The sequence below is a fragment of the Lachancea lanzarotensis genome, scaffold LALA0S07, assembly GCF_000938715.1.
Source record: "Lachancea lanzarotensis genome assembly LALA0, scaffold LALA0S07, whole genome shotgun sequence".
In the NCBI taxonomy this organism is placed as follows: domain Eukaryota; kingdom Fungi; phylum Ascomycota; class Saccharomycetes; order Saccharomycetales; family Saccharomycetaceae; genus Lachancea; species Lachancea lanzarotensis.
This window is the reverse complement of record NW_019212885.1, coordinates 702,132-723,869: the sequence shown is the minus strand read 5'-3', so window position 1 is coordinate 723,869 and position 21,738 is coordinate 702,132. Positions and strand designations below refer to the sequence as shown.

General features: G+C 43.9%; 9 protein-coding genes across 9 annotated transcripts; 2 read left to right on the top strand and 7 right to left on the bottom strand.

The window, feature by feature from the left end:
- Positions 1 to 608: 608 nt before the first annotated feature.
- On the bottom strand, positions 609 to 821 carry SSS1 (LALA0S07e07250g1_1; the record flags this gene model as incomplete). The annotated part of the gene is made up of 1 exon (XM_022771647.1): positions 609 to 821. The coding sequence occupies one exon, from the start codon at positions 819 to 821 to the stop codon at positions 609 to 611; it is 213 nt and encodes a 70-aa protein (XP_022629532.1).
- A 256-nt stretch (positions 822 to 1,077) lies between these two features.
- RRP1 (LALA0S07e07228g1_1) lies at positions 1,078 to 1,941 on the bottom strand (the record flags this gene model as incomplete). Its single annotated transcript, XM_022771646.1, has 1 exon — positions 1,078 to 1,941. One exon carries the CDS (start codon positions 1,939 to 1,941, stop codon positions 1,078 to 1,080), a length of 864 nt encoding a protein of 287 aa, XP_022629531.1.
- A 435-nt stretch (positions 1,942 to 2,376) lies between these two features.
- Positions 2,377 to 3,399, bottom strand: SLU7 (LALA0S07e07206g1_1; the record flags this gene model as incomplete). The annotated part of the gene is made up of 1 exon (XM_022771645.1): positions 2,377 to 3,399. The coding sequence occupies one exon, from the start codon at positions 3,397 to 3,399 to the stop codon at positions 2,377 to 2,379; it is 1,023 nt and encodes a 340-aa protein (XP_022629530.1).
- Positions 3,400 to 5,275: 1,876 nt separating this feature from the next.
- Positions 5,276 to 7,714, top strand: VTC5 (LALA0S07e07184g1_1; the record flags this gene model as incomplete). The annotated part of the gene is made up of 1 exon (XM_022771643.1): positions 5,276 to 7,714. One exon carries the CDS (start codon positions 5,276 to 5,278, stop codon positions 7,712 to 7,714), a length of 2,439 nt encoding a protein of 812 aa, XP_022629529.1.
- A 56-nt stretch (positions 7,715 to 7,770) lies between these two features.
- SPT2 (LALA0S07e07162g1_1) lies at positions 7,771 to 8,745 on the bottom strand (the record flags this gene model as incomplete). The annotated part of the gene is made up of 1 exon (XM_022771642.1): positions 7,771 to 8,745. The coding sequence occupies one exon, from the start codon at positions 8,743 to 8,745 to the stop codon at positions 7,771 to 7,773; it is 975 nt and encodes a 324-aa protein (XP_022629528.1).
- Positions 8,746 to 9,019: 274 nt separating this feature from the next.
- RAD4 (LALA0S07e07140g1_1) lies at positions 9,020 to 11,458 on the bottom strand (the record flags this gene model as incomplete). Its single annotated transcript, XM_022771641.1, has 1 exon — positions 9,020 to 11,458. The coding sequence occupies one exon, from the start codon at positions 11,456 to 11,458 to the stop codon at positions 9,020 to 9,022; it is 2,439 nt and encodes an 812-aa protein (XP_022629527.1).
- Positions 11,459 to 11,672: 214 nt separating this feature from the next.
- ILT1 (LALA0S07e07118g1_1) lies at positions 11,673 to 12,464 on the bottom strand (the record flags this gene model as incomplete). Its single annotated transcript, XM_022771640.1, has 1 exon — positions 11,673 to 12,464. One exon carries the CDS (start codon positions 12,462 to 12,464, stop codon positions 11,673 to 11,675), a length of 792 nt encoding a protein of 263 aa, XP_022629526.1.
- Positions 12,465 to 13,209: 745 nt separating this feature from the next.
- Positions 13,210 to 15,036, bottom strand: RLI1 (LALA0S07e07096g1_1; the record flags this gene model as incomplete). The annotated part of the gene is made up of 1 exon (XM_022771639.1): positions 13,210 to 15,036. The coding sequence occupies one exon, from the start codon at positions 15,034 to 15,036 to the stop codon at positions 13,210 to 13,212; it is 1,827 nt and encodes a 608-aa protein (XP_022629525.1).
- A 2,254-nt stretch (positions 15,037 to 17,290) lies between these two features.
- Positions 17,291 to 21,628, top strand: CHD1 (LALA0S07e07074g1_1; the record flags this gene model as incomplete). The annotated part of the gene is made up of 1 exon (XM_022771638.1): positions 17,291 to 21,628. The coding sequence occupies one exon, from the start codon at positions 17,291 to 17,293 to the stop codon at positions 21,626 to 21,628; it is 4,338 nt and encodes a 1,445-aa protein (XP_022629524.1).
- Between the last annotated feature and the right edge of the window lie 110 nt (positions 21,629 to 21,738).

Below are 21,738 nucleotides of genomic sequence, written 5' to 3'. Positions count from 1 at the left end.
AGACTGAACTTTTATGCTTGAATAATACGATACTTGTGATCAGATCTGCAAGACCTCATCGCCCGCACTGTTTTCGGGCATCTATTGAAATTTAGCTTGTTTATATACACTGCAGGGCTAATTCTGGTAAAAAATATATATATGTTTCCATATAGCTGGGAAAAATGATTGAAAAAGCCAGTACGATAATTTAATAAATGTTTCAGAGGAAACGCGACCAGCGGGGTTCGAATAGAAGTTGCCGTTGAAAAGTATGTGTGTCACGTGATTCTTGAGATCTTTAGCACGTTCGTAGTCTGGTGGATATACAACAGGAGGCTGGAAATCAACCCACCCATTGCAATAAGATCGCTAGCCAGATGGGAGAAGGGTCTCACAAGAATGACAATGGATGTTTTCACTTGCCTCTTAGGTCTCGCCTCCGAGATCTCCAGTTTTTCATTCTATTTCTTTGATTGAAATTTCACTAGATTACAACAAACTACACACAATCTGATAAGGCTTGCCATGCGAGATTCCCAAGTTCAACTTAAAGAAACCTTCGAGGGCCCCTGTTGATGCATCGCCCATTCATTTTTTTTTTTCTTTCTCTCTTTCGGTTTTTCCGTTTACACAATCAAGTAGCGGATTGGGATGTGTAGGAGCTTGATGGCGTAGCCGATGATGCCAACGGCCACAAAACCGATACCCACAGCACGGACAATCTTCAAAAAGTCTTTGTTGCCAGGCTTTTTGCACTTCTGGATGAAAGCAGTGCCGTCCTTGATGAACTCTACGGGTGCCTCGGCGAGTCTTTCGAGCTGGTTGTTGTTCTTAGCCATTATCAAAGGTGTCAATTGGGTAGAGTCAGAAGCGTGGAAGCGATGTACTGGGACTCGAAACGTCGGTATGCCGCGGGAACCTGTGTTTTAGATGTGTGTATATGGGTAGGATGTGTGATTTCGAACACTAACGTGTACTTAATTATTAAAAGTTTTCGATACAAGTCCGGTCTCGTGACTAATCGGTTACCCGGGGCGAATCGCGCCCGGTTGTCTATGCATTATCTACGAAAAAAAACTAAAATGGACAGTCCCCTCAAAAACCGGTCCATTCTTCCTCTTCAACATTGTCCGCATCTTCGGTGTCAAGAACACCCCATCTGCGGAATCTGTCATCCTTGAAGATGTCTTCTTTGATCTTATCACGTAAAGTTTTGACGTTGTTCGTATCAGATGACAGATCTCTAAAGATGTCGATGAACAAAACTAGCGGTGTTTCTGCGATTTGTGCGCGTTGAGAGTTTGCTGTAGCATCTGCGTCTGCGCCTTCAGTTTCGTCTTCGTTTTCCTCATCCTCACCCCCGAAAATCAACTTTTCCCACTCGTCGCCCAAAATGTCGATGATGTGGAAAGGAACGCCATTGTAGATCTTCTTGTCACCACTCAAAGGCACTTTACGAAGCACAGCACGAATGTAGTTTGAGACCACGGCTGGGGCCCATTCTCTGAGCTGCAGGTATCGCAGCTGACTTGCCAGCACCCGCCTGACCAGCATCAGGTACTTGTCGAGACGGTGATGGTCGATACTGTACCATTCCAGACACATTACACGCCAAAATGCCTTACTAAATTTAAGGAAGGCTTTATCGTTTAATGTCAAACGAGTTACGGCATCCTCATCCTCGTCATCGGTCTCCGGTGTTGTCCGCTGTTGATTATCTCTGGCGTCGAAGTAAAGCTCGTGTAATTCAGCAAGCGCAGAGGCCAATCTTTGCTGCGGCCTGGGCCTATCGCTGAACCACATTGCATAGTATAGGCCTTTCCATAGTTTGTCAAATTGCAGCTGTTTGCTGTCTTTGAACTGTCTGGTAGTCAAATATTTTTTGAGAGACTCCAGTGCTTCCTCTCTTACAATCCTGTTATTGGACGCCAGTTGTTTGACAAAAGTGGAGGTTTCCATCGTGTCCCTGTGGTTTGTTTGACGGTTTTGTCGATGAGATGAGATGAGATGAGATGAGATGGACGCTAGACATATCAATTTTTTTTTCTTCAATATTGACCTGGGCCCGCGACAGATATATCATGGAAAAGTGAGCGTCAGTGACAAACAAAACATGAGAGAAAGCAACTCTGGGGCCGTTAGATTACTGTACTGTTGAAACGTTCGTTATGGAATTCAGAATTTATTTGGGATGCGTTTTGTGTTTGAATTCTTAAAATGGATAGTGACAGCCAAACCCGAAGAAAATGAACAGTCAAGTGTATCTCGACAAGTGTCTTTACCTTGATCCTATGGTTTCACCGAAAGTATGGCTGCACTTTACAATATTTGCCTGGCTTGACGAGCTTTTGATTTAATGCTATCGGATGCGGAGAATTTTCAACAGGCACTTGCCTAGCCATACTTCTGTAGGAGCTGCGCTTTTTGCTCTTGTGTCTGTTTGGTGCCTGTGATCTTCTTAGCACTTCCTTCTTTGAATGCGTCTTTGCCAGAAATCTCTTCCTTCGCCAAAGCTTTATTTTTCATCAAAAGTTCGTACTTGGTGGGATTTGCCACCAAAACGTGCTGCGTCTTTGCAGCGTTCTCGATTTCGTCTCTTAAGCCAGATTTGAGTGTTTGCTCGCGAGCGAAACGATTCAATTGAGACAATTCTACCGATTCACCGGTCAGATGACGATGGAACATTTTGGATTCAGGATCAATTTCGCCCAGGTCATTGGACTTGTATAGCCGCGACTTAGGATCGTAATTAATCGCATCTGATCCAATATCTTTCAGGTATGCTGCACGATCTTCCCTGAGTCGTACAGAGGCTCTGAGTTTGGAACCTTGAGCGTCGTCTTGTGCGATTTTCCCGCTGATTTCCTGCTTGTAGAGCCCCAGTTTGGACAGTTCAATTTCCTCATCCGTATCCATCTCGTCGTTATTGCTCGCCTTTTTTGTCTCTCGTAATGTTTCTGCTTGTTCCTGACTTTTTTGCAGAACCGTGTCATATTCCTTACCTTCATACCCGTACCAGCGATCTTTTCTGGCATCCCAGTTATCCTTGGAGCTTGCACGCCTTTCTGCTTGTACTGACGATCCTGTTGAACCATACGCTCGACGCTTTCTAGGAGCTTCCAGGCAATCTTTTGGCCTGTGTCCAGAAATCCCACAATTGGTACAAGTGTCACGATGACTGGAGAAAAGATTCTTTTGCGGTCTGACGACTGTGACCTGTTCAAATGCATCGCTGATACCGCGCCCCACCTTTGGTTCTGCGTTGTTGTCGATATCCAGATCTTTGTCGGACGTTTTTGACCTGCGATGGTGTGCTAGATAATCTTCATTATCTGTGGAGTTCGAGGTGTCTTTGTAGAACCACGGCTGGTCCTTAATGTACTTCGGGATATGAGCGTTTTCCTGCTTTTTGCTCATAATACTGATGGGAATAGGGAGTCCCTTAGACGATATGTCATGGAGATGTTCTGGTTTAACAAGTCGGGTTTTTCATACCCAAGATCAATAATATTAGATTTTGGTCAAGAACTTCAAGATCAACTAAACTTTCAGTAGTCCCACAAATGGTTTGGTAGATTCATTGAGTAAATTGTGCTACTTGGTAGGATATTCAAGTGCGTTAGTAGGGTATATATATTCATTCAATTGTAAAATGACCAAAACTGTATAAAACTGTGACTATGCGGACTAAGCTTGACGTACACATTTTAGATGAGCAAATGCACATCTTTAGACTTCGCGAGAGCCCTCATGATGTGCAAATGTGTAGTTCCCTCTGTCACTCATAGCTTCGAACCGAGTATGCTGTCTTTACTGAATTGCAACAAGAGATACCTTCTTTTCTAGAATGAATGAATCTCATTTTCTGTATTGTTACGCCCGGGCTCTGCGATAGATGGCAGGCCTGTCTCCTCCTCGAGTCAAAACACTGATCCCACAAATCGAGACCATAAGAGTATCATTTAAACGGGTCTATGTCTTTACCCTCGCTACAAAAATCAAGTTACCAATTCTACTGTAGCCGCCCTATGTTATCTTGAAAAGGACTATTCAACATGGTCGTTCTCCACTCAATGTCCCTGAAATAGCCGTTTGAAAGTCATTAACAGCCGTTTGAAAGTCATCACTATTTTGGCATCAATGTCCGCACAGAATTGATACTTTTCCTGCTACCTTGGGCAAGACCAGATTCATGCAAGAAAACCCGTTAGAGCGCTAGGCTCTAGGCAAAATATCACTGTTATGAGAACTACTCTACGAGAACAGCAGAACTTCCTCGCTACTCCTCGCAAGACACCAAAGCTCTGTTTGCCAGCTCCTACTAACGTCTTCCTCGTGCTTGGCACACCGCCCGTTTGACGCCACAAGAGCATCAAAATCTTCACGAACAGCAAGTTTAAGCGCCAAGCGTAAGGACATACGCACAATGTAATACCACGACCAAAGTGAGCCCACGTTTCCTCACTTCCGGTTACGAGTCATGTCCCAGTGCTGTTAACGATTGACGCATTCCAAGAAATGTCAAGACAATCTCAAAAGCTCCAGTTCTCTACTAACAACTACACCAAGATCATTCGGAGCACCAGTTGAAGCGCCGTGTGCTTGCAAACTGCACCTTCTTGCATTGGAAAGAATTTTTGAACGGCTCGACGAGAAGCCCAAGAAAAAAAAAATCCTGCAAGGCCACAGCTACAAACGCTTAATCTCCGCTGCACATTAACACACTTTTTCCTTCCCCTTTTCACATGAAAACTCCACACTACAAGCACCTGGCTACTACTCGGGATTAGCTAACGGCATTTTTTGCAGATGCTACGCAGTTTCCACAGTTCAAAACTTTTTTGTTTCTACGACAATGAAGCATAGGCGATGCCGAGAAGTAAGGTTGAATTTCAGGTGCCAAGAACGCTCGCAACGGATGGTGACATTGCCCTAATTACTACTTATGACCCGTACGTCGAAAATACTGTGGTTATACTCTGAGATGATGGGTAAAACCCGCATCATATCTTCCACAGGGTCTAATTTAACCTGGCCAGTGTGTTAAATTGGCTAAAAAGGTTCAATCTGAACAACGTTGAAGATATAAAAGACAAGAAGTCAACTTGAGGCAGCCGGTAGGTGACAAGACCTCGACAATACGAAATTCCAGGTTGTTAAAACGGGTATCAAAGGCGTTTCATAAGAGATTCTTTAATCAAGGCCATCTGTGCTTTTCAGCATCTTAGTCTCTAGACATCTCCTCTCTACAAATATTGGCAGACGTTAAGTTGACTACTTGGAAAGCCTGAGGATGAAATTTGGATCTCAAATACAAGACCGGTCTGTGCCGGAGTGGCGTTTGAACAACATAGACTACAAAAGCTTGAAGGAGGCTGTCAAGAAAGTTACAACATTCAGACCAGATAAGGAAATAACGGACAGCTGGGAAACAGACAAGGAATTAAAATGGCTGTACAAAATTTTTGTGGCGCAGTTTCGCAACATCAACGCCTTTGTGAGCCTCAAGATCAAAGAGGCTTCCACCAGGTTGGTTTCCGTGCAGTCATCGATTGTCAGGTTGCAACAGAACGCTGCTGGACCGACGAAAAGAAACTTGCACAGACAGTTGGGACTTATCCATCTGCATCTAAACAGCTCTAACACTGAGCTTCTGAGAATATGCCGTTTTCTGATCTTGCAGAAAATCGCACTTCGCAAGCTCTTCAAAAAACTACTCAAATATTATCCCTACGAGCAAGCCAAAGCTGAAGGGCTAGTACAGGCACTGAAGACGTGTCCGGAGCTCATAGAGGGCGAAGACGGGATCGTTTTCACTACTGTCGATCTCGACCCGTATTTGCTCGAGATTTCACTCATAGTGGACGTTATGCAGGAACTTGAGCAGGTACGAACAAAACAGGACCACAACGATAAGAGTTCTGAGCAGCATGATGTCTCAAAAAGCATGTCCACAGAGCCTGCATCTCGGAAATCCAGCTCTCAAGTGGATTTCGATGCCTCATTCTTGGGCAAAGCTACCCGACTTCAATCTTTCTTAGTTTCCGAAGAAACCGTTTCTCAAGCTAAATTCTTACTGCTGCAGCTTGGGTTCCACGTTGTCGACGACGAAATGCATACTGTGTCACAGCAGAGTGTCCAAAACGCAAGTCCGACAAACTTGGCAAGCTTAGCTGCCACCGGAAGATCGCCACGCTCCTTCCAGGACCTACGTTCAGCACTAGAGGCTGATCAAAAAAATGTTCAAGCCGTAACCGCATCAGCCGAATTCAAAAGTTCCCATCCAGTGTCACTTACCCTTTTCGACACAGAACCGATCCCAAATTTCTTGGGTAATGATGCTGCGAACCAGTATCCGAACATTGCGATCAAGTGCGCTGATTCGGAAGATTGCGTGTTGATGTGCCATGTTGGAGGGCTGAGAAATCATATCCTTTCTGAGAAAATGCCTTTTGAAGCATTTCAAAGGGCTTTACATGGTCATTCGGTTGAACATGACAACTCTTTGGACTTGACACCAAAAAATAAGCTGTGTCTCGACTGGATAAGATCTCATCCAATGGATGTGTGCAGTCCCAAAATCTCAACAAAAAGAACGCGCTTCTTGAAACCACGGACAGACAAAGAAAACGAATACCTGATATGCGTGGACGAAGATATCGTACTGAACCAATCAGAGAAAGTACCACATGCGCTTCTTGAAATAAGGTCATCTCCCACAAATGTGGTCATTAGAAAACCGAAGAGTGACCAATTTATCATTTCTTTGATCGAGAAATTTTTGGAGTTCAACCTGCAGTGTTATCCACTGGCCAAGGACCTAACCTTATGGAAGTTGATGTACATGGTCCAGGAATCCCAATCCACCGAGTCTTCGTTATTGTCCAGCATACGTCACGATCTAGATCCGCTAACCAGCGATAACTTCTTTAGAGCGGGTTCCACTGAGCTTGCGAGCATAGTCTCTAAAAACGAGGAAAATAAACCAGAGTTGGGTCGTAAGAAAACCACTAATGCCTCCAAAAGTAGTGGTTCTGTAGCTTCAGGTACTTCGCCACTCAAAGTTAGATACTGGAACGAGTTTGATGACGGTGACGAAGCAGGTCAACACATGGGAGGCTTCTACCTTGATGAGGAATCTCAAACTGATCATGATGGCCCTAAGGGATTCATAAGATTTGATAAGAATTTCGTCAACGCCGTTTACGATTTATCCGAAAAATTGCGAAGTTTCCCGACATTCACTCAATCTGCGGAACAAAGACCTTTGCTGGTAGACAGTCTTCATGGGCCATCACTAGGAAGCGTCACCACATTGAGCACCATGGATACCTCACAAAGTGCGAAGAGAGACTTTGACCGCTATATGGGATATACAGCGCAGCAAGAAGAGAGCGACTATGTTTACGAATTTAAACACGATCACGTTGTCACTCTGTTTTATATGACTTCCCTACTGATATCCTGCATTACATCCGGAATTTCTCTGGGAATTGTGGTATCCCTCTTCCGCGAGTTAAATGATGGGGGGTTAACGCTAGGTCCCACCACCACTGTGGCTAGCATTATCATCATGACACTACTACTTTCCCTAGTATTGAGCTGTATGAGTCTTCTGCTACTGTTCAGTCGACTTCAGATGGCGCCATGGTGGCACTACGTAAGTTGCTCCTTCATCTTCCTCATCGTTGCATGTACCGTCTGTTACGGCCTGATAGAAATATTTCTGTAATCAAATAGCATTTTAATCCTAATTCAAACGTTTAATGCAATGAGGTATATACCTATTTAAGACCGACCAAACTTCCTCCTTTTCTTTTCCTCATGTCTTTTCAGCCATTGCTCTTCTTTCTTGTCCTCAAGTCTGGCCAGTTTGGATGCTTGTTCTTCTTCTTCTAAAATTTCCATTTCGTTGGCCTCCATGTCCGACTCATCATCGCTCTCAAAATCTCTTCTCTTTCTGCCTTTATTGAATATAGCCCAGATTTCATCACGATTATACTCTGCCTCTTTTTCATCGTCCTCTATAAAATCGTCCATGTCATTTTCCTCGTCAGAATAATCATTCTTAACTTGCTTAGTCTTCCTCATCAAGTCCAGCTTCTTCCGCAACTTGGCGTTAGGCTGTGCAATGGAGGGTGCAGGCACTGAGATTTGGCGTGTTTTTGGTATTGTTTTCTTCTTGCCTTCGTGAGGCCGTGGCGGCATGCTAATTTTCTTCTTGACAGAACTGTCTCTCTTCGGCTTTTCAAGCTGAACTGCTCTCACTTTTGACTTCTCTTTACCGGATGACACATTGTGAGCCGTAGCACTAGGCTCTATTAACGATTTGGCACCTTCGTCTGCTTGTTTCATTAGTTCTTCAAAGCTCAATTTTTTCATTGGAGCACGCTGAATAGGTTGTACAGGCTTGACACTTCCATTGGAGTAGTCTCCAACTTTCCTGCGAAACTTTGTGTCTGTGTTCATCATACTGGGTCCTTCCTTCTTCTTCCTCTCGGACGACGGCGCCGGTATTTTTTTGCCAGATTTGACAGCTATTTTGACCTTTTCTTTCCGTCGCAGCTCTTTCAGCCTCTTGACCGCGGGATCCTCTTGTCTTACGTAGTTTGAAGGTAGCAAAGGAGCTTCGTTACTCAGTGATCGCATCTGCGATGTACCATTTTTCTTTGCTACGCCATTTGATGAGTCCTTGGCGGATTTTGAGCCTTGTAATTGCTCACTAGACCTTTTGAGCTGTGCAAGTTTGGCCAAGAAACTCATCAGTGTCTTAAGCGGCCCAAACGTGTTGATCCCAGCGCTTCAATTCTTACATCAAGACCATTTTCATCGAGATGAGTTCACATCTGGAAAAACTCACTGTAAATTGAAGATCATTTGAAACGTTTAGGCGATGATCAAACTATGACGTCAAGACAACGATATCGGTATCCTGAGTTCTCAACTCAGGACCCATCTCTTTCCATCCGCCAATATTTTTATTCTCATTTCCTATCGTAGCGTCGAGGAGGACTTTTGTTCGAGTTAAGTTGTTGAGTTACTCGGATTCGTAGTCGAAGTCCAAATCAGATTGTGCAGACATCTCATCTTCACTTTCCTTCGTTTCCAGATCTTTCATAAAGTTTTCGTAGTCTTCAAACTCATCAACTTTGGCCTCTTCCTGTGAGCTTTCTGAGATATCTTGGGCTTCCGACTCCTTTACTGGCTCTTGCGAAACCGCCTCTTGCCGTTCAAAGCCTCCGGCTTGCAAATCACTGAAACCGGTGTCGTCCTCACGAGCTGCAGTTTCAGGGACAAATCCACTTGCATCGGGTACAAATCCACCAGCCTCGAACTCCATGTCGCTTTCACCGTTCCCTATGTCACTATGATCGGAGAGCTCCTTGGCATCAAAAGTGGCGTCTAATGATTTACTTTTACCACCAATGCGGTCGCCTTTCGTAGCATTTACATTTCCGTGACTTGAGATTAGCCTCTGTTTGATCCTCAGCTTCGCCAAGAGTAGATTCCAATGCTGCAACGCTTGCAACTCATGCTCTTGTCTTTTATCTTCTTCAGCGGTGTATTCAAGGCCATCAATCGCGGCTTCGACGGCTTCACGATATTTTTGAGCTGTTACAATTCCAGTGATTTGCGGCTTGGCAACCCTTTTCTTCTCGAATTTGAAGCCAGTGACGGCTTTTGCAAACTCAACTTTCACAAAAGCAGCAGCTTTCACCGCTACCGGACTTTCAATCAAGCAAGCCCCAGCCGGAATCATACTGTCCACGTAGATATCAATGTTTCCATACACGTTTGTGTGTATCTCATCTTCTGGCCCTAGAGGTTCAGGAACAAATAGATCAGTCTGGTCAAATGGATAAAGCCGTTCTTCTGTTAACTCACCAGTTTTGAACTCTCGTGATTTTGTTGTTTTAAGAGCTTTGGCGCCAGGTTTTAGTATACGCCCTTCTGTGTACCATGACCTGGCTGTTTTAAGCACCACAATGTCTCGACGTCGGTAAACTTTTAAGCTGGCAGTATTGTTTTTCAATCGAAGAAACCCGCATTCTTTGCAATTAGTCTTTAGCACTTCATTCCACTTTATATCGTTTTCAACCACATAATGAGGATGCCCTTTTAAATCTTGCATGTTATCAGGAATCCCCTCGGTCTGATCTCTCTGTTCGAAATACGCATCTTCTAAATCATCCGTGCGAGTTCTTTTCCTGCCTTGTAGTCGGGTTAGCACTCTTTGAAACCATTCCTCACCTTCAGGAGTTTTTGTAACGCGTCTTTTCCTTGTCTTTGAGTTGTAATGAATAGTATACCTTCTGGTAACGTCTCGACACCCTTCTTTTCGGTCATAGGCAATAATATATCTAAAAATGTTATTTTTTCGAGCCTTACCTTGAGGTTCAAGTTCCGTGTGATGTCGTATTTGTTCAATGGTCTTCTGACCCATGGGATCCACAGTGATCCATTTTTTAGTAGTTTTATCCCAAACCTCGCACCAAAAGATTGAATATCGATCTTGAGCTGTGTCGTTCTTTTTATTGGCGGCATTTTTTCTTCGTCGTAGTTTGGACGCAGATCCAGAGTCTGCCAGATACTCCCCGGGTGTCAATTTACCGTCCACATTCAATGGTTTGTTATTTGTGAAGTCTGGTGGTTGTATGTTGAAAACTAATCTTGCATTCACACCGCACGCTCTTAACATAGCAACAAAACCTTGTGCTGCTACCTCTAAACTGCCTCTCCCGTGAGCTACCTTTTTGTTGAAGAGCTTTTGCGACATATAGCGGGAAGGTTGTTCCCATGGACCACTCAGCTCGTCCCATTCAAACATATATAGGCCTTGAGTTTCAAGTCGAGTGATGCGGTTGAAGTGTTTTTGCCAAATTTCCATGCATTTCTTCAGGCCATCCAGCAATTTTCGGGTACTTCTTAGCGGCAGTTCTTCGTCTCTTGTCGGATGCAGGAGCTCAAACACACTATCAGGCACTAGCTTCGACAGTTTGGCGTGCAATGCATGATCATTTAGCCATTTGTTGCGGATCGATCCGTGCACCATCAAAGTGATTAAATGCAGCATATGGAAGTATTTGCGAAACTTGCGTTCTTCATTTGAGATAAGGTTTCTGGAATTCGTTTTTGACTTTGCATTGGATCCTGAAAGCTTAGGATCAATGGTCACAGACACACCTTTCTGTTGAGACCCTTTTTCATTGCTGTCGAGATCCGAGATGTCTTCAAATTCGTCAGAATCAAAATCTTCGTCCTCTTCCTGTGAAAAATCGACATCTGAACTTTTTTCGTTAAAGCTTTCCTTATCATGATTCTCATCCGAGTCCAAGACTACCACTACCTTGGCTTCTTCCGGCGACGGCTTGGCTTCGTACTTCGGAAGTCTCCTCTTTTTACGTTTCGGTATCTCTTTTTCTTCCCGAACTGCCTGGCGTACTAAATCAAAATACTCCTCGCTAAGCTTTGGCATGAGGCCGGCTCTCTTTGCTTGAACTTGTAGTCAGGGTTGGCCATGAGATGAGATGAGATGAGCTTCAAACACTATAGGTAGGTAATTCACTAGTGGTATTATACGTACGTCACGACTATATGTTACAAGCGAGAAACGACTGAGACTGTATTTCTCATGCAGGGTTGGTGGTTCCTATCAGAGTTTCTGATTGGCAAACTCTATTTGAGCTTTGTTATCGCTGGCTTCGAAGCTCGTCTTCGAGCTCGTCCTCAAGTTCGTAAGTTTCATGATTCGATTCGCTTCCAGTCTTTGTCTTTCCCGCTGTCTGAGACTGAGATTCTGGATCGGTTGACACTGCCTCACGTCTGGACCAATTGAAACGACAGCACCATATGAAATGGGAAGCGAAAATGCCAAGTTCAAGCGCCGCTACAATGCCGTAAAGTATAATACTCAAAATATCCATGTTGCCTACGATGACGCTGACGATTGAGAGCCAAGCTCCCATAGAGTCAATGGCTAGAAACACAAAATTGATGCCTACGACGCGTCCTTTGCGCTTGGCAAGCTCGAAATAGGGTGGAATCAAACCGAGCGCCAGCAGTACAGAGGCCAAAATCCCGAAAATCATGGCCGGCCACTTCGTTCCGTACGCGTATAAGGGACGTAGCCACAAAGTAAACCCGATTTCCATGCCCACGTCTGTAGCAATCAGCACTAGTACCGTTGCAGCAATTTTCCGTCGATCCCATTGCACTGGTGGGTAGTATAACGACTGTACATAACTGATGCCGCAGAACACCATGAAGAGATGAGGCTGGATCTGTAAAATGATGTTACCCTTTATAACCATGAAATAAATAGCAAAAGGAATACCGCTGATGACCCATAGCAGCATCATCAATGGTGGCAAACCCTCACAGTCTTTACGTCGGTAGTTGAAGATGATCTGGGGAATAAGTTGCACACACCAGCACACCGTTCCCAAGGTGGCCAAGGCGGTCGCAGCCTTTTCTGAGATCATCAAGAGACACTATACAAATTCGATCGTTATTGGCTAGGCAGGCTCTCGAAAAATAGCTTTCTTACCTTAGTTCTGGAGTCGATGCTCAAACATCTACCGCTTCCCTGTCTGCCATTTATAGCTTATATTAGAGTCATTATTAGTTCTTCAGAGGTTAGAATTACATATTTTCCAGCTCGCTATATACGAGGGATTGACTCATAGATGGAGAAAATATCCACGTGACCTTGGCGTAAGATGTTTCTACCCAGCTCTTGTCAAGTTTAATCCATCATGAACGGTCTGTTAATTCTCCCGATGAGAAATGGAGGAAACTCCAGTATTGTAGCAGCTTCTTTATTTAATTGTACTTCTTGGTCTTGCATTACTGTACTTTTTTGGCCCTGGTTAGTTCATGCTGTTGGGCCTGGTCTGGGAAGTCACAAGAGATGCGGAAGGTATGAAGAGACAAAACCACTCGTTGCAACGATGTTCGAAAGATATACCTGCATCGAAACACATGTGTAAGTTTCCCTAGTGTAATTATCTTCTTCGCGTCGCTTTTTCCAACATTTGCTCATCGTGTCAGGTAAAATATGCGTGGGTACTGGATAAGATACGTTGCACTTCTATCTGCAAAGCAAAGTAGCTTTCAATTGCGTATGGTACACTCTTTATTATAATCTGTTGACACTCTGGTATAAATAGGGAAGACAAGAAAGTGATATTGTACAGGCGATCCATCTCAAGACGGAGTTTTGGCATTTCACACGCCGGTGCTGTCCAAGAAAAAGTAATTGCCACTCAACTTCTGTTCCTTGTCCATTTGGGAGTCGAGTTTGTTAATTCTGGGTCTGAAAGAGTTGGGGTCTCTTCTGAAAGTGACGTTCAGGTTCTTCAAAAAACGGTTGCAACCTGTCAACAAACTCTCTGGAGTTCCAGCCCGGGCACTCTGAGAGGGTGTACCGTCGAAAACAATGACTTTGTCGGCCAAATAGGTGGCCATGATGAAATCGTGCTCCACAATGAAAGCAGTCTTTTTGTTGTGCAAAATGAATCTTCTGATGACCTTAGAACAGATGATACGCTGCTCAGAGTCTAGGTAAGCAGAGGGCTCGTCGATCAGGTAGATGTCTGCCACGATACCCAACGACAGCACGATGGCGACTCTCTGCAATTCACCACCGGACAAATGCTGGACTTCCTGGTCGATTATATCGTCGATTCGCAGAGGCTTCACAACGTCGGTTTGAAATTGAGGATTTAGGAACTGTCCTCTAATTCTCTTAAAGAACAATTGTCTCACGGTACCTGGGAACTTGGGGGAAATCGTCTGAGGTTTCATGGAAACGTTCAGCTTGGGCACTTCCGTTCCATCATCCGCTGGCAAAGCACCAGCCAGCAGCTTAATCAATGTGGTCTTACCGGTACCGTTTTCTCCCATCATAACGATAATTTCGGAGTCAGAAAAACTACCGGATTCGACTTGCAATTTGAAATCGCCTTGGGTACGCTTCATGTTGGGGTAGGTGAACGCGCGTGTAGCGTCCCCTACTTCAAGCTGTTCTTGTGCGTCCACCATTCTGAACTGTAATGCCTCCCCTCTGAATCTCATGTTTTCACTTGGAATGTGACCGTCGAGGAAAATATTGATACCTTCTCTCACGGAAGCAGGCAAAGTGACAACACCGTACACCGAGGGAACACCGTAAAGAATACACACAAAGTCGGAAAGATAATCCAAAACCGACAAATCGTGCTCAACACAGATAACGTAAGTTGTGGCGTCCAAAAGCGATCTGATCACCAAAGCAGCGTTCAAACGCTGCTTCACATCCAAGTATGAAGATGGCTCGTCGAACATGTACACTTGAGCGGTTTGAACACATGACATACCGATAGCAAATCTTTGCAGTTCACCACCAGACAAAGCGTGCACGTCTCTTTTCAGCAGGTTTTGCAAATCCAGAGCCTTGATAACGTACTTAGCGTCCTCTTGTGATCTTTCCAATCTGAGTTTCAAAAGCTCTCCCACTTTCTTGACCGGTCCTTTGATTGCTCTTGGCAAGTTATCCACATACTGGGGCTTGATGACGGCCTTGATGTCATCTTCCAACACCTTTGTGAAGTAATTCTGTAGCTCCGAACCACGGAAATGCTTGATAATTTCTTGCCATTCTGGAGGATCGTCGTAACGACCCAGATTTGGTTTTTGCTTACCAGCCAAGATTTTCAGAGCTGTAGATTTACCGATACCGTTGGTTCCGACCAGTCCTAGCACCTGGCCAGGTCTTGGCGTTGGCAGTCTGTGAAGTTTGAAACTGTTGGCGGAGTAACGGTGGGTCACTTCAGCTTCCAAGTTTGTAGGCAAGTTGATGATTTGAATAGCATCAAAGGGACATTTTTTCACGCAAATACCACAACCGATGCACAGATTTTCGGATATAAATGCGATCTTAGACGTTGGAGCAACCTCGATACACAGTTTACCGGTTTTTACCACAGGACATGCCCGTTTACACTCTTGACGACACTTCTTGGGCTTACACCGATCGTCATTGACAATTGCAATACGTGTGTTCTTCGAACTCATTATCTGGCCTTACACGGTTTAAAAAAGCCTTTCTTAGATATCTTTTAACAGCTGAATGCTTGCTTACAAGCATTGCAAGTAATGCTTTCGACAGCTTTAGTTTTTCACCAGTAAGCGATGAGCTGAAAAATTTTACGCGAGTACAGGGACGAGTACAACAAACTGAGATGCGAAGTGTCAAGAAGCTACGCGATGTTGATGAGCGGCAACACATCTGAGAAGCAGTGCTATGCATATTCTTGTTAGGTATTCGACGGTATTCTATGCGATTGAGGACTCCTGACGCTTTTATTCTTTCCTTCGATTTTTTGAGCTTTTCTGTCACCTAAAACCTAACTCGTTGGTCTCATGAAACGCATGTTCGCACAAAAGGTTTCTGAGGAGCGATTGGTGAGCACGGCTTGGGGAGCTTCGATGAAGGTTACCGGATTGTCACATTGCAAGATTTTTGTGGCTTCAAGAGTTTGTCGCGACTATAAAAGTTCAAACGATTGGTGGATCAAAGATCCCTATATGCCAATGATAGTGAACAAGGAGACGTACAGCGTCTCTGATTGTTGTATGTATGGGTAACGAACAAATGGTCTTCTGGCCGTCGTGCGGTGTCAGTTCGATTATCTATAGATATTCTGTATGAATCAATTTACGTTGATATTTTATTAGGGGTATTACCCGGACATAAGATCAGAAACTATATAAGAAGCGAGAAAAATTTGGGCCTTGAGGGAAAAGCTGTAATGAACCAACCACTTTTGGTTGCTGGCCCCTAGTGTGCTGAATTTTTTTTGGGTTTGTGGCGAAATAGAATTTGACAGAAAAACGTATTTGGGAGATGTGTCTAAGTTAAAGCTCAATCAAGTGCTAAATTAGATGAGGTCATTAGAACACGGCTGCTATTGACCACTAGGTGGTTTTGTCCGGTTTCAGTTGGATTGAATATCCGTCCATTAAGGAGTTTCGTGACATGCAGTCTTCTTAGCCGAGAGATTAAAGTTGTGACGAAGTGGGCTATTAGGAAGCCCTGAGAAATCTGGGAATAGTGGGAACTCTACTTGTCCGGCTAGTGTGAAAAGTTTAGGTGGCTTTTTTCCCCTTCTGATTAGGGATATAAAAATGGAACAGATTGGGGGTTGTCTGGTAGTTTCATGGTTTGTGGAAGAAACTAAAGAAGCATGAAAAAAGGCTAGCCAGTGTGGAACAAAAGTGGCCACTTGGTGTGCGTGACATCCTAGATTCCCGTCGGTGATGCAACCTGCAACCAAGCGTAGAAATTGATGGTATTGTCTATTTCTGTAAGAAGGGTCGCATTTCGACTGTTCTGTGGCCCAGTGGTTGAATAACCCAGTGACACTCTGCTTTGGTCATCTCATGCACTTCCAACTAACACATCCAATTGTTCAGTGACTACAGGCCACCAATCATAAGCTTTGTCTACAAGGCAAGAGCTACAATTATTATCCTACTTTCCTTTCCCTATTGGATTGTTTTCCTCTCAGCGGTCTTTGGAAGGTTTGACTGATCAAGTTAATCTGGTACTGTTTCGCAAAGATATAATAATCCAAAAGGTTGTCACTTGTGAACGAAGCAATGGTCATTTCGGTCAGCGAATTTCGACCGTGTCGCCAAATTAATAGGATTTTGGGTACCGGCGGGTAGGGGTCCAGTTGATCTAAATGTTTTGTCTGAGTGTGACTAGGTCAGAGCCGTCATTCATCCTGACAGATTCAAGCAAGTGTTACGATGCATATCTCATGGTATAAGGTTATACCAATGCTTTAATCCACAGGACGAATCCGACTGTGCAATGTTGAGTCCCTCTCATGTTATCAAAATATGTGATGAACTGCTTCAAGTTTACTACGACTAATAATACTGGCACCCTGGTACTCAATGCTAGCTTTAACCGGTCATGGAGCGCTCTTCACTTGGTCAAAGCACAGTCGATGGCTACTGTTACCCTCCAGAGTTTGTAATTTTTTAATAAAAATTTTCTCCCTTGAATAAAGAGGAAATGTTCGAGTGATTGATACAGGTGCATGAATCAACTTTATATCGTTACTTGAATTGAGTGCGGGTCGCTGCCATTTACAAGCGGAACTACTGACAGCTAAACTACTTGATATTTGTTGTGTTTATTCTTCTGGTTATTACTGGTTCAAAACTTCAGTGAATATCCGTTGGACATCTTAGAATCATCACCACAGCTACAACAACGTGAGAACCCGAGGTCGCACATCTTTCTGCTCTACTGAAGATGGTAGCAGAAGACATATCGCACGAAATACTGGATAATCCAGAATTGTACGGACTTCGTAGATCAGGAAGAGCTGCAACTACGACCCGAACGCATTATTTTTCAGATGACGATGAAGATGAGGTTGTAACCACTAGACGTGGAAGAAAAGCCAAACCCGATAAAGATGTTCAAGAAGATGAAATATCAGAGCTTAGCAGTGAAGCAGAGGATGAAAGCATGACAGATGGTGATGAAGATGTGGTTTATGGACGCCCAAAGGTCACAAAAAATAGAAACGTCCAGAAAGGTGCAAGAAACAAAACCAAAAATTCGAATACAACCGATTTTGAAATTCCTACAAGGTTCTCTTCCAGACAAAACAAGTCTGTTGACTACAACATTGATTATTCTGATGAGGATTTGTTGGAGTCTGAAGATCAAGAGGGTGAAGTTGGGAGTGACGAAGATGATCTAGATACTCCCAGACAAAATTCTGTGACGCCCCAGACAGGGCGTGGGGTTGATCTTGTTGTCACACACAGGCCGAAAGCAGACGCTGAAGAAGATAATAAGGGCCCTCTCGACTTGTCCTCCTGTAAAGAAAACTACGAATTCTTAATCAAGTGGATGGATGAATCGCATTTGCACAATACTTGGGAGTCATATAGTGATTTGGCTCAATTTCGTGGTGCAAAGAAGGTGGACAACTACATCAAACAATTCATTATTTTGGACAGGCAAATTCGAGATGACGCATATACCACAGCAGAGGATTTGGAAGTCATGGATATAGAGCATGAACGCCGTTTGGATGAATTTGAAGAGTTCAAAATACCTGAAAGGGTTGTGGATAGTGATCGCGTCACTTTGGAGGACGGCACATCGCAATTGCAGTATTTGGTAAAATGGCGGCGTCTCAACTACGATGAAGCTACCTGGGAAAATGCTGGTGCCGTTGTCAAGTTGGCTCCGGAGCAGGTTAAACATTTTCAGAACAGGATAAATTCCAAAATTCTTCCTCAACATTCAAGCACTTATGGCTCTCAGAGACCTCGCTTTGAAAAATTGAGCGAACAGCCCTCTTTCGTAAAAGGTGGTGAGCTCAGGGATTTCCAGCTGACTGGTATCAATTGGATGGCTTTCCTGTGGTCGAAGAACGATAACGGTATTCTAGCTGACGAAATGGGTCTAGGTAAAACAGTTCAGACAGTAGCATTTATCAGTTGGCTGATTTATGCACGTAGGCAGAATGGGCCACATTTGGTCGTCGTGCCATTATCAACAATGCCAGCCTGGCAAGAAACTTTTGACAAGTGGGCTCCTGAACTCAACTGCATTTATTTCATGGGTAATCAAAAATCTAGAAATGCAATCAGGGAAAGCGAATTCTATACTAACCCTCAAGCAAAAGGTAAAAAGCATGCTAAGTTCAATGTTCTTTTAACAACCTACGAGTATATTTTAAAAGATCGCATAGATCTTACAGCTATAAAATGGCAATTTTTGGCAGTTGACGAAGCTCATCGCTTAAAAAATGCCGAGTCATCCCTATATGAGTCCCTAAACAGTTTCAAGGTAGCAAACCGGCTTCTGATCACCGGTACTCCTCTTCAAAATAACATCAAGGAGCTTGCAGCACTTGTGAACTTTTTGATGCCCGGAAGATTTACTATTGATCAAGAGATCGATTTTGAAGTACAAGATGAAGACCAGGAAAAATACATTCGAGACTTGCATAGCAGATTGCAGCCTTTTATTTTGCGTCGTTTAAAAAAAGATGTCGAGAAGTCTCTTCCTTCTAAAACTGAACGCATTCTTAGAGTGGAGTTGTCTGATGTTCAAACGGAATACTACAAAAACATTCTGACCAAAAACTACAGCGCTCTTTCGGCGGGCACGAAAGGCGTTCATTTCTCACTACTCAATATTATGAATGAGCTAAAGAAGGCATCCAACCACCCTTACCTTTTCGACACTGCTGAAGACCGTGTCTTGGCAAAATTCGGAGATGGTAGAGTGTCGCGTGAAAACATATTGCGAGGGCTTATAATGTCCTCGGGAAAAATGGTGCTGCTTGATCAACTTTTGACAAGGCTAAAGAAAGACGGACACCGAGTTCTGATCTTTTCTCAAATGGTGAGGATGCTTGATATATTAGGTGACTACCTCAATATCAAGGGTGTAAATTATCAACGGCTTGATGGTACTGTTCCATCCGCCCAAAGACGTATATCGATTGATCATTTCAACTCTCCTGATTCCAGTGATTTTGTTTTCCTGCTTTCCACAAGAGCCGGTGGGTTAGGAATCAACTTGATGACTGCTGATACGGTAATCATCTTCGATTCAGACTGGAACCCTCAGGCGGATTTGCAGGCTATGGCTCGTGCTCACCGTATTGGGCAGAAAAATCATGTCATGGTATACAGGTTTGTTTCGAAAGACACGGTTGAAGAGGAAGTCTTGGAAAGGGCCCGTAAAAAGATGATTTTAGAATACGCCATCATATCTTTAGGAGTTACTGATGGTAGCAGTTTTTCACAAAGTAAGAAAACCGACCCCTCTGCAGGAGAGCTATCCGAAATTTTGAAGTTCGGTGCCGGAAATATGTTCAAGGCTAACGACAATCAGAAAAAGTTGGAGGATCTAAATCTAGACGATGTGTTGAATCATGCTGAAGACCATGTAACGACACCTGATTTGGGAGAGTCGCATTTAGGTGGCGAAGAGTTTTTGAGACAATTCGAGGTCACAGACTACAAAGCAGACGTTGATTGGGATGATATTATACCGGAAGAAGAGCTGAAGAAGCTAAAAGACGAAGAGCAAAAGCGGAAAGACGAGGAATACGTCCAAGAACAGCTGCAACTCATGAATAGAAGAAACAATGCCTTGAACAAAATCAAAGCATCAGTTAACGGCAATAGTAGTAATCACAACGACAGTGATGAAAGCATCTCTAGGTCCGAAAAGCGAAAAATGAAGGGCGAAAGTTTGGACTCTTTCGGCGAAAAAGAAATTCGAGCTTTGTACAAATGCGTATTACGACATGGTAATCTAGAGGATAAGTTTGAAGGGCTCATAGGAGATGGCTCGCTTCCAATGAAAACAATAGACGTATACTCGAAACTGTATCGTGAAATGATTGAAAGAGCTAGTAAAGTGTTCAAAGAAGAAGACGAAGCTCGTACACAGATGTTCTCTGCCCTCGAGGCAAGCGCAAAAGCATATAAGGAGAAGCTGAAAATTAGCGGCCAGCAGCTTGATGAAAAGGATAAAAGTACTCCTGTTGCCAAGCTTGCAGCCAAGAGAAAGGAAAAGAAGGCTATTCTATTTGAAATGTATGACGTTAAATCATTGAATGCCGAGACTGTACTCTCAAGACCCGAAGAGATGCATTTCTTGGGTTCCTTTCTATCGAAGAACTATCATGATGATCCGCTCTTATTCAAATTCGTCAACAAAACGCCTAAACCAGTGACTAGTTGGAACTGTTCTTGGAACAAAGAAGATGACGAAAAACTCATGGTGGGGGTTCATAAGTATGGGTACGGTTCCTGGGCCCAAATAAGAGATGATCCTTTTTTGGGCCTTACCGAAAAGATTTTCCTGAACGAACCACAGGGTTCAGGCTCAAAAACTGATGGGGCGGATGCTACAAATGGTCAAAGTCAAAAGAAAGTAAAGAATGTCTCTACGGCAGGGTCTAAAAAAGTTCCTGGTTCAGTTCACTTGGGCAGAAGGGTTGATTATTTGTTCGCAGTACTACATGATGAAATTAAACCACACGCATCTTCAGTTGCAAACAGTGGAAACTCAACACCTTCGCTGTCAATGCCGGCGAACGCTAAAAAGCGTGTCAGAAAAGCAACCGGTAGTAAATCGGGCACTCCAGAGGTGAAGAAGGAGGAAGCTCGCTCTGGGAACGCGAAGCGGACCAAGAAAAATGAGGACCCACAAAGAAGTCCACCAGCTCTAAGCGCTGCAACTAAGAAGCATCCATCTGGAAAGGCCGCGGGCGCGGATCGTAGCATATCTGCTCCTTCCGATAAGGAGTATGAAAGCATGGAAGAGGCTGAATGTAAGTACACCATGCAAGCTATGAAAGGCTCTTTCAGGAACCTTAGTCGCGGTGGAAAGGGTCTAGATCGGAAAGATTGGGCACGCGTCCTGAAAACCGAACTTAAGGCTATTGGGGACCATATCGAGACTCAAAAGGGCTCCTCCAAGAAACATGCAGCCGACAAATTTCGCAAGCATCTGTGGGCCTTCAGTGCTCACTACTGGCCTGCTAAAGTCAAGAGTTCGAAACTTTTGGCCATGTACGATAAAATTGTTGCTAGCGACGGATCATGAGTGGATTGTATATAGCTGAGACCATGCATATAAAAGAGGCTATAACATGACAGAAATTTTAATGCTGAAGGCAATGAGTGAGCGGAAAACTCCTACTATACGTCAGCGGT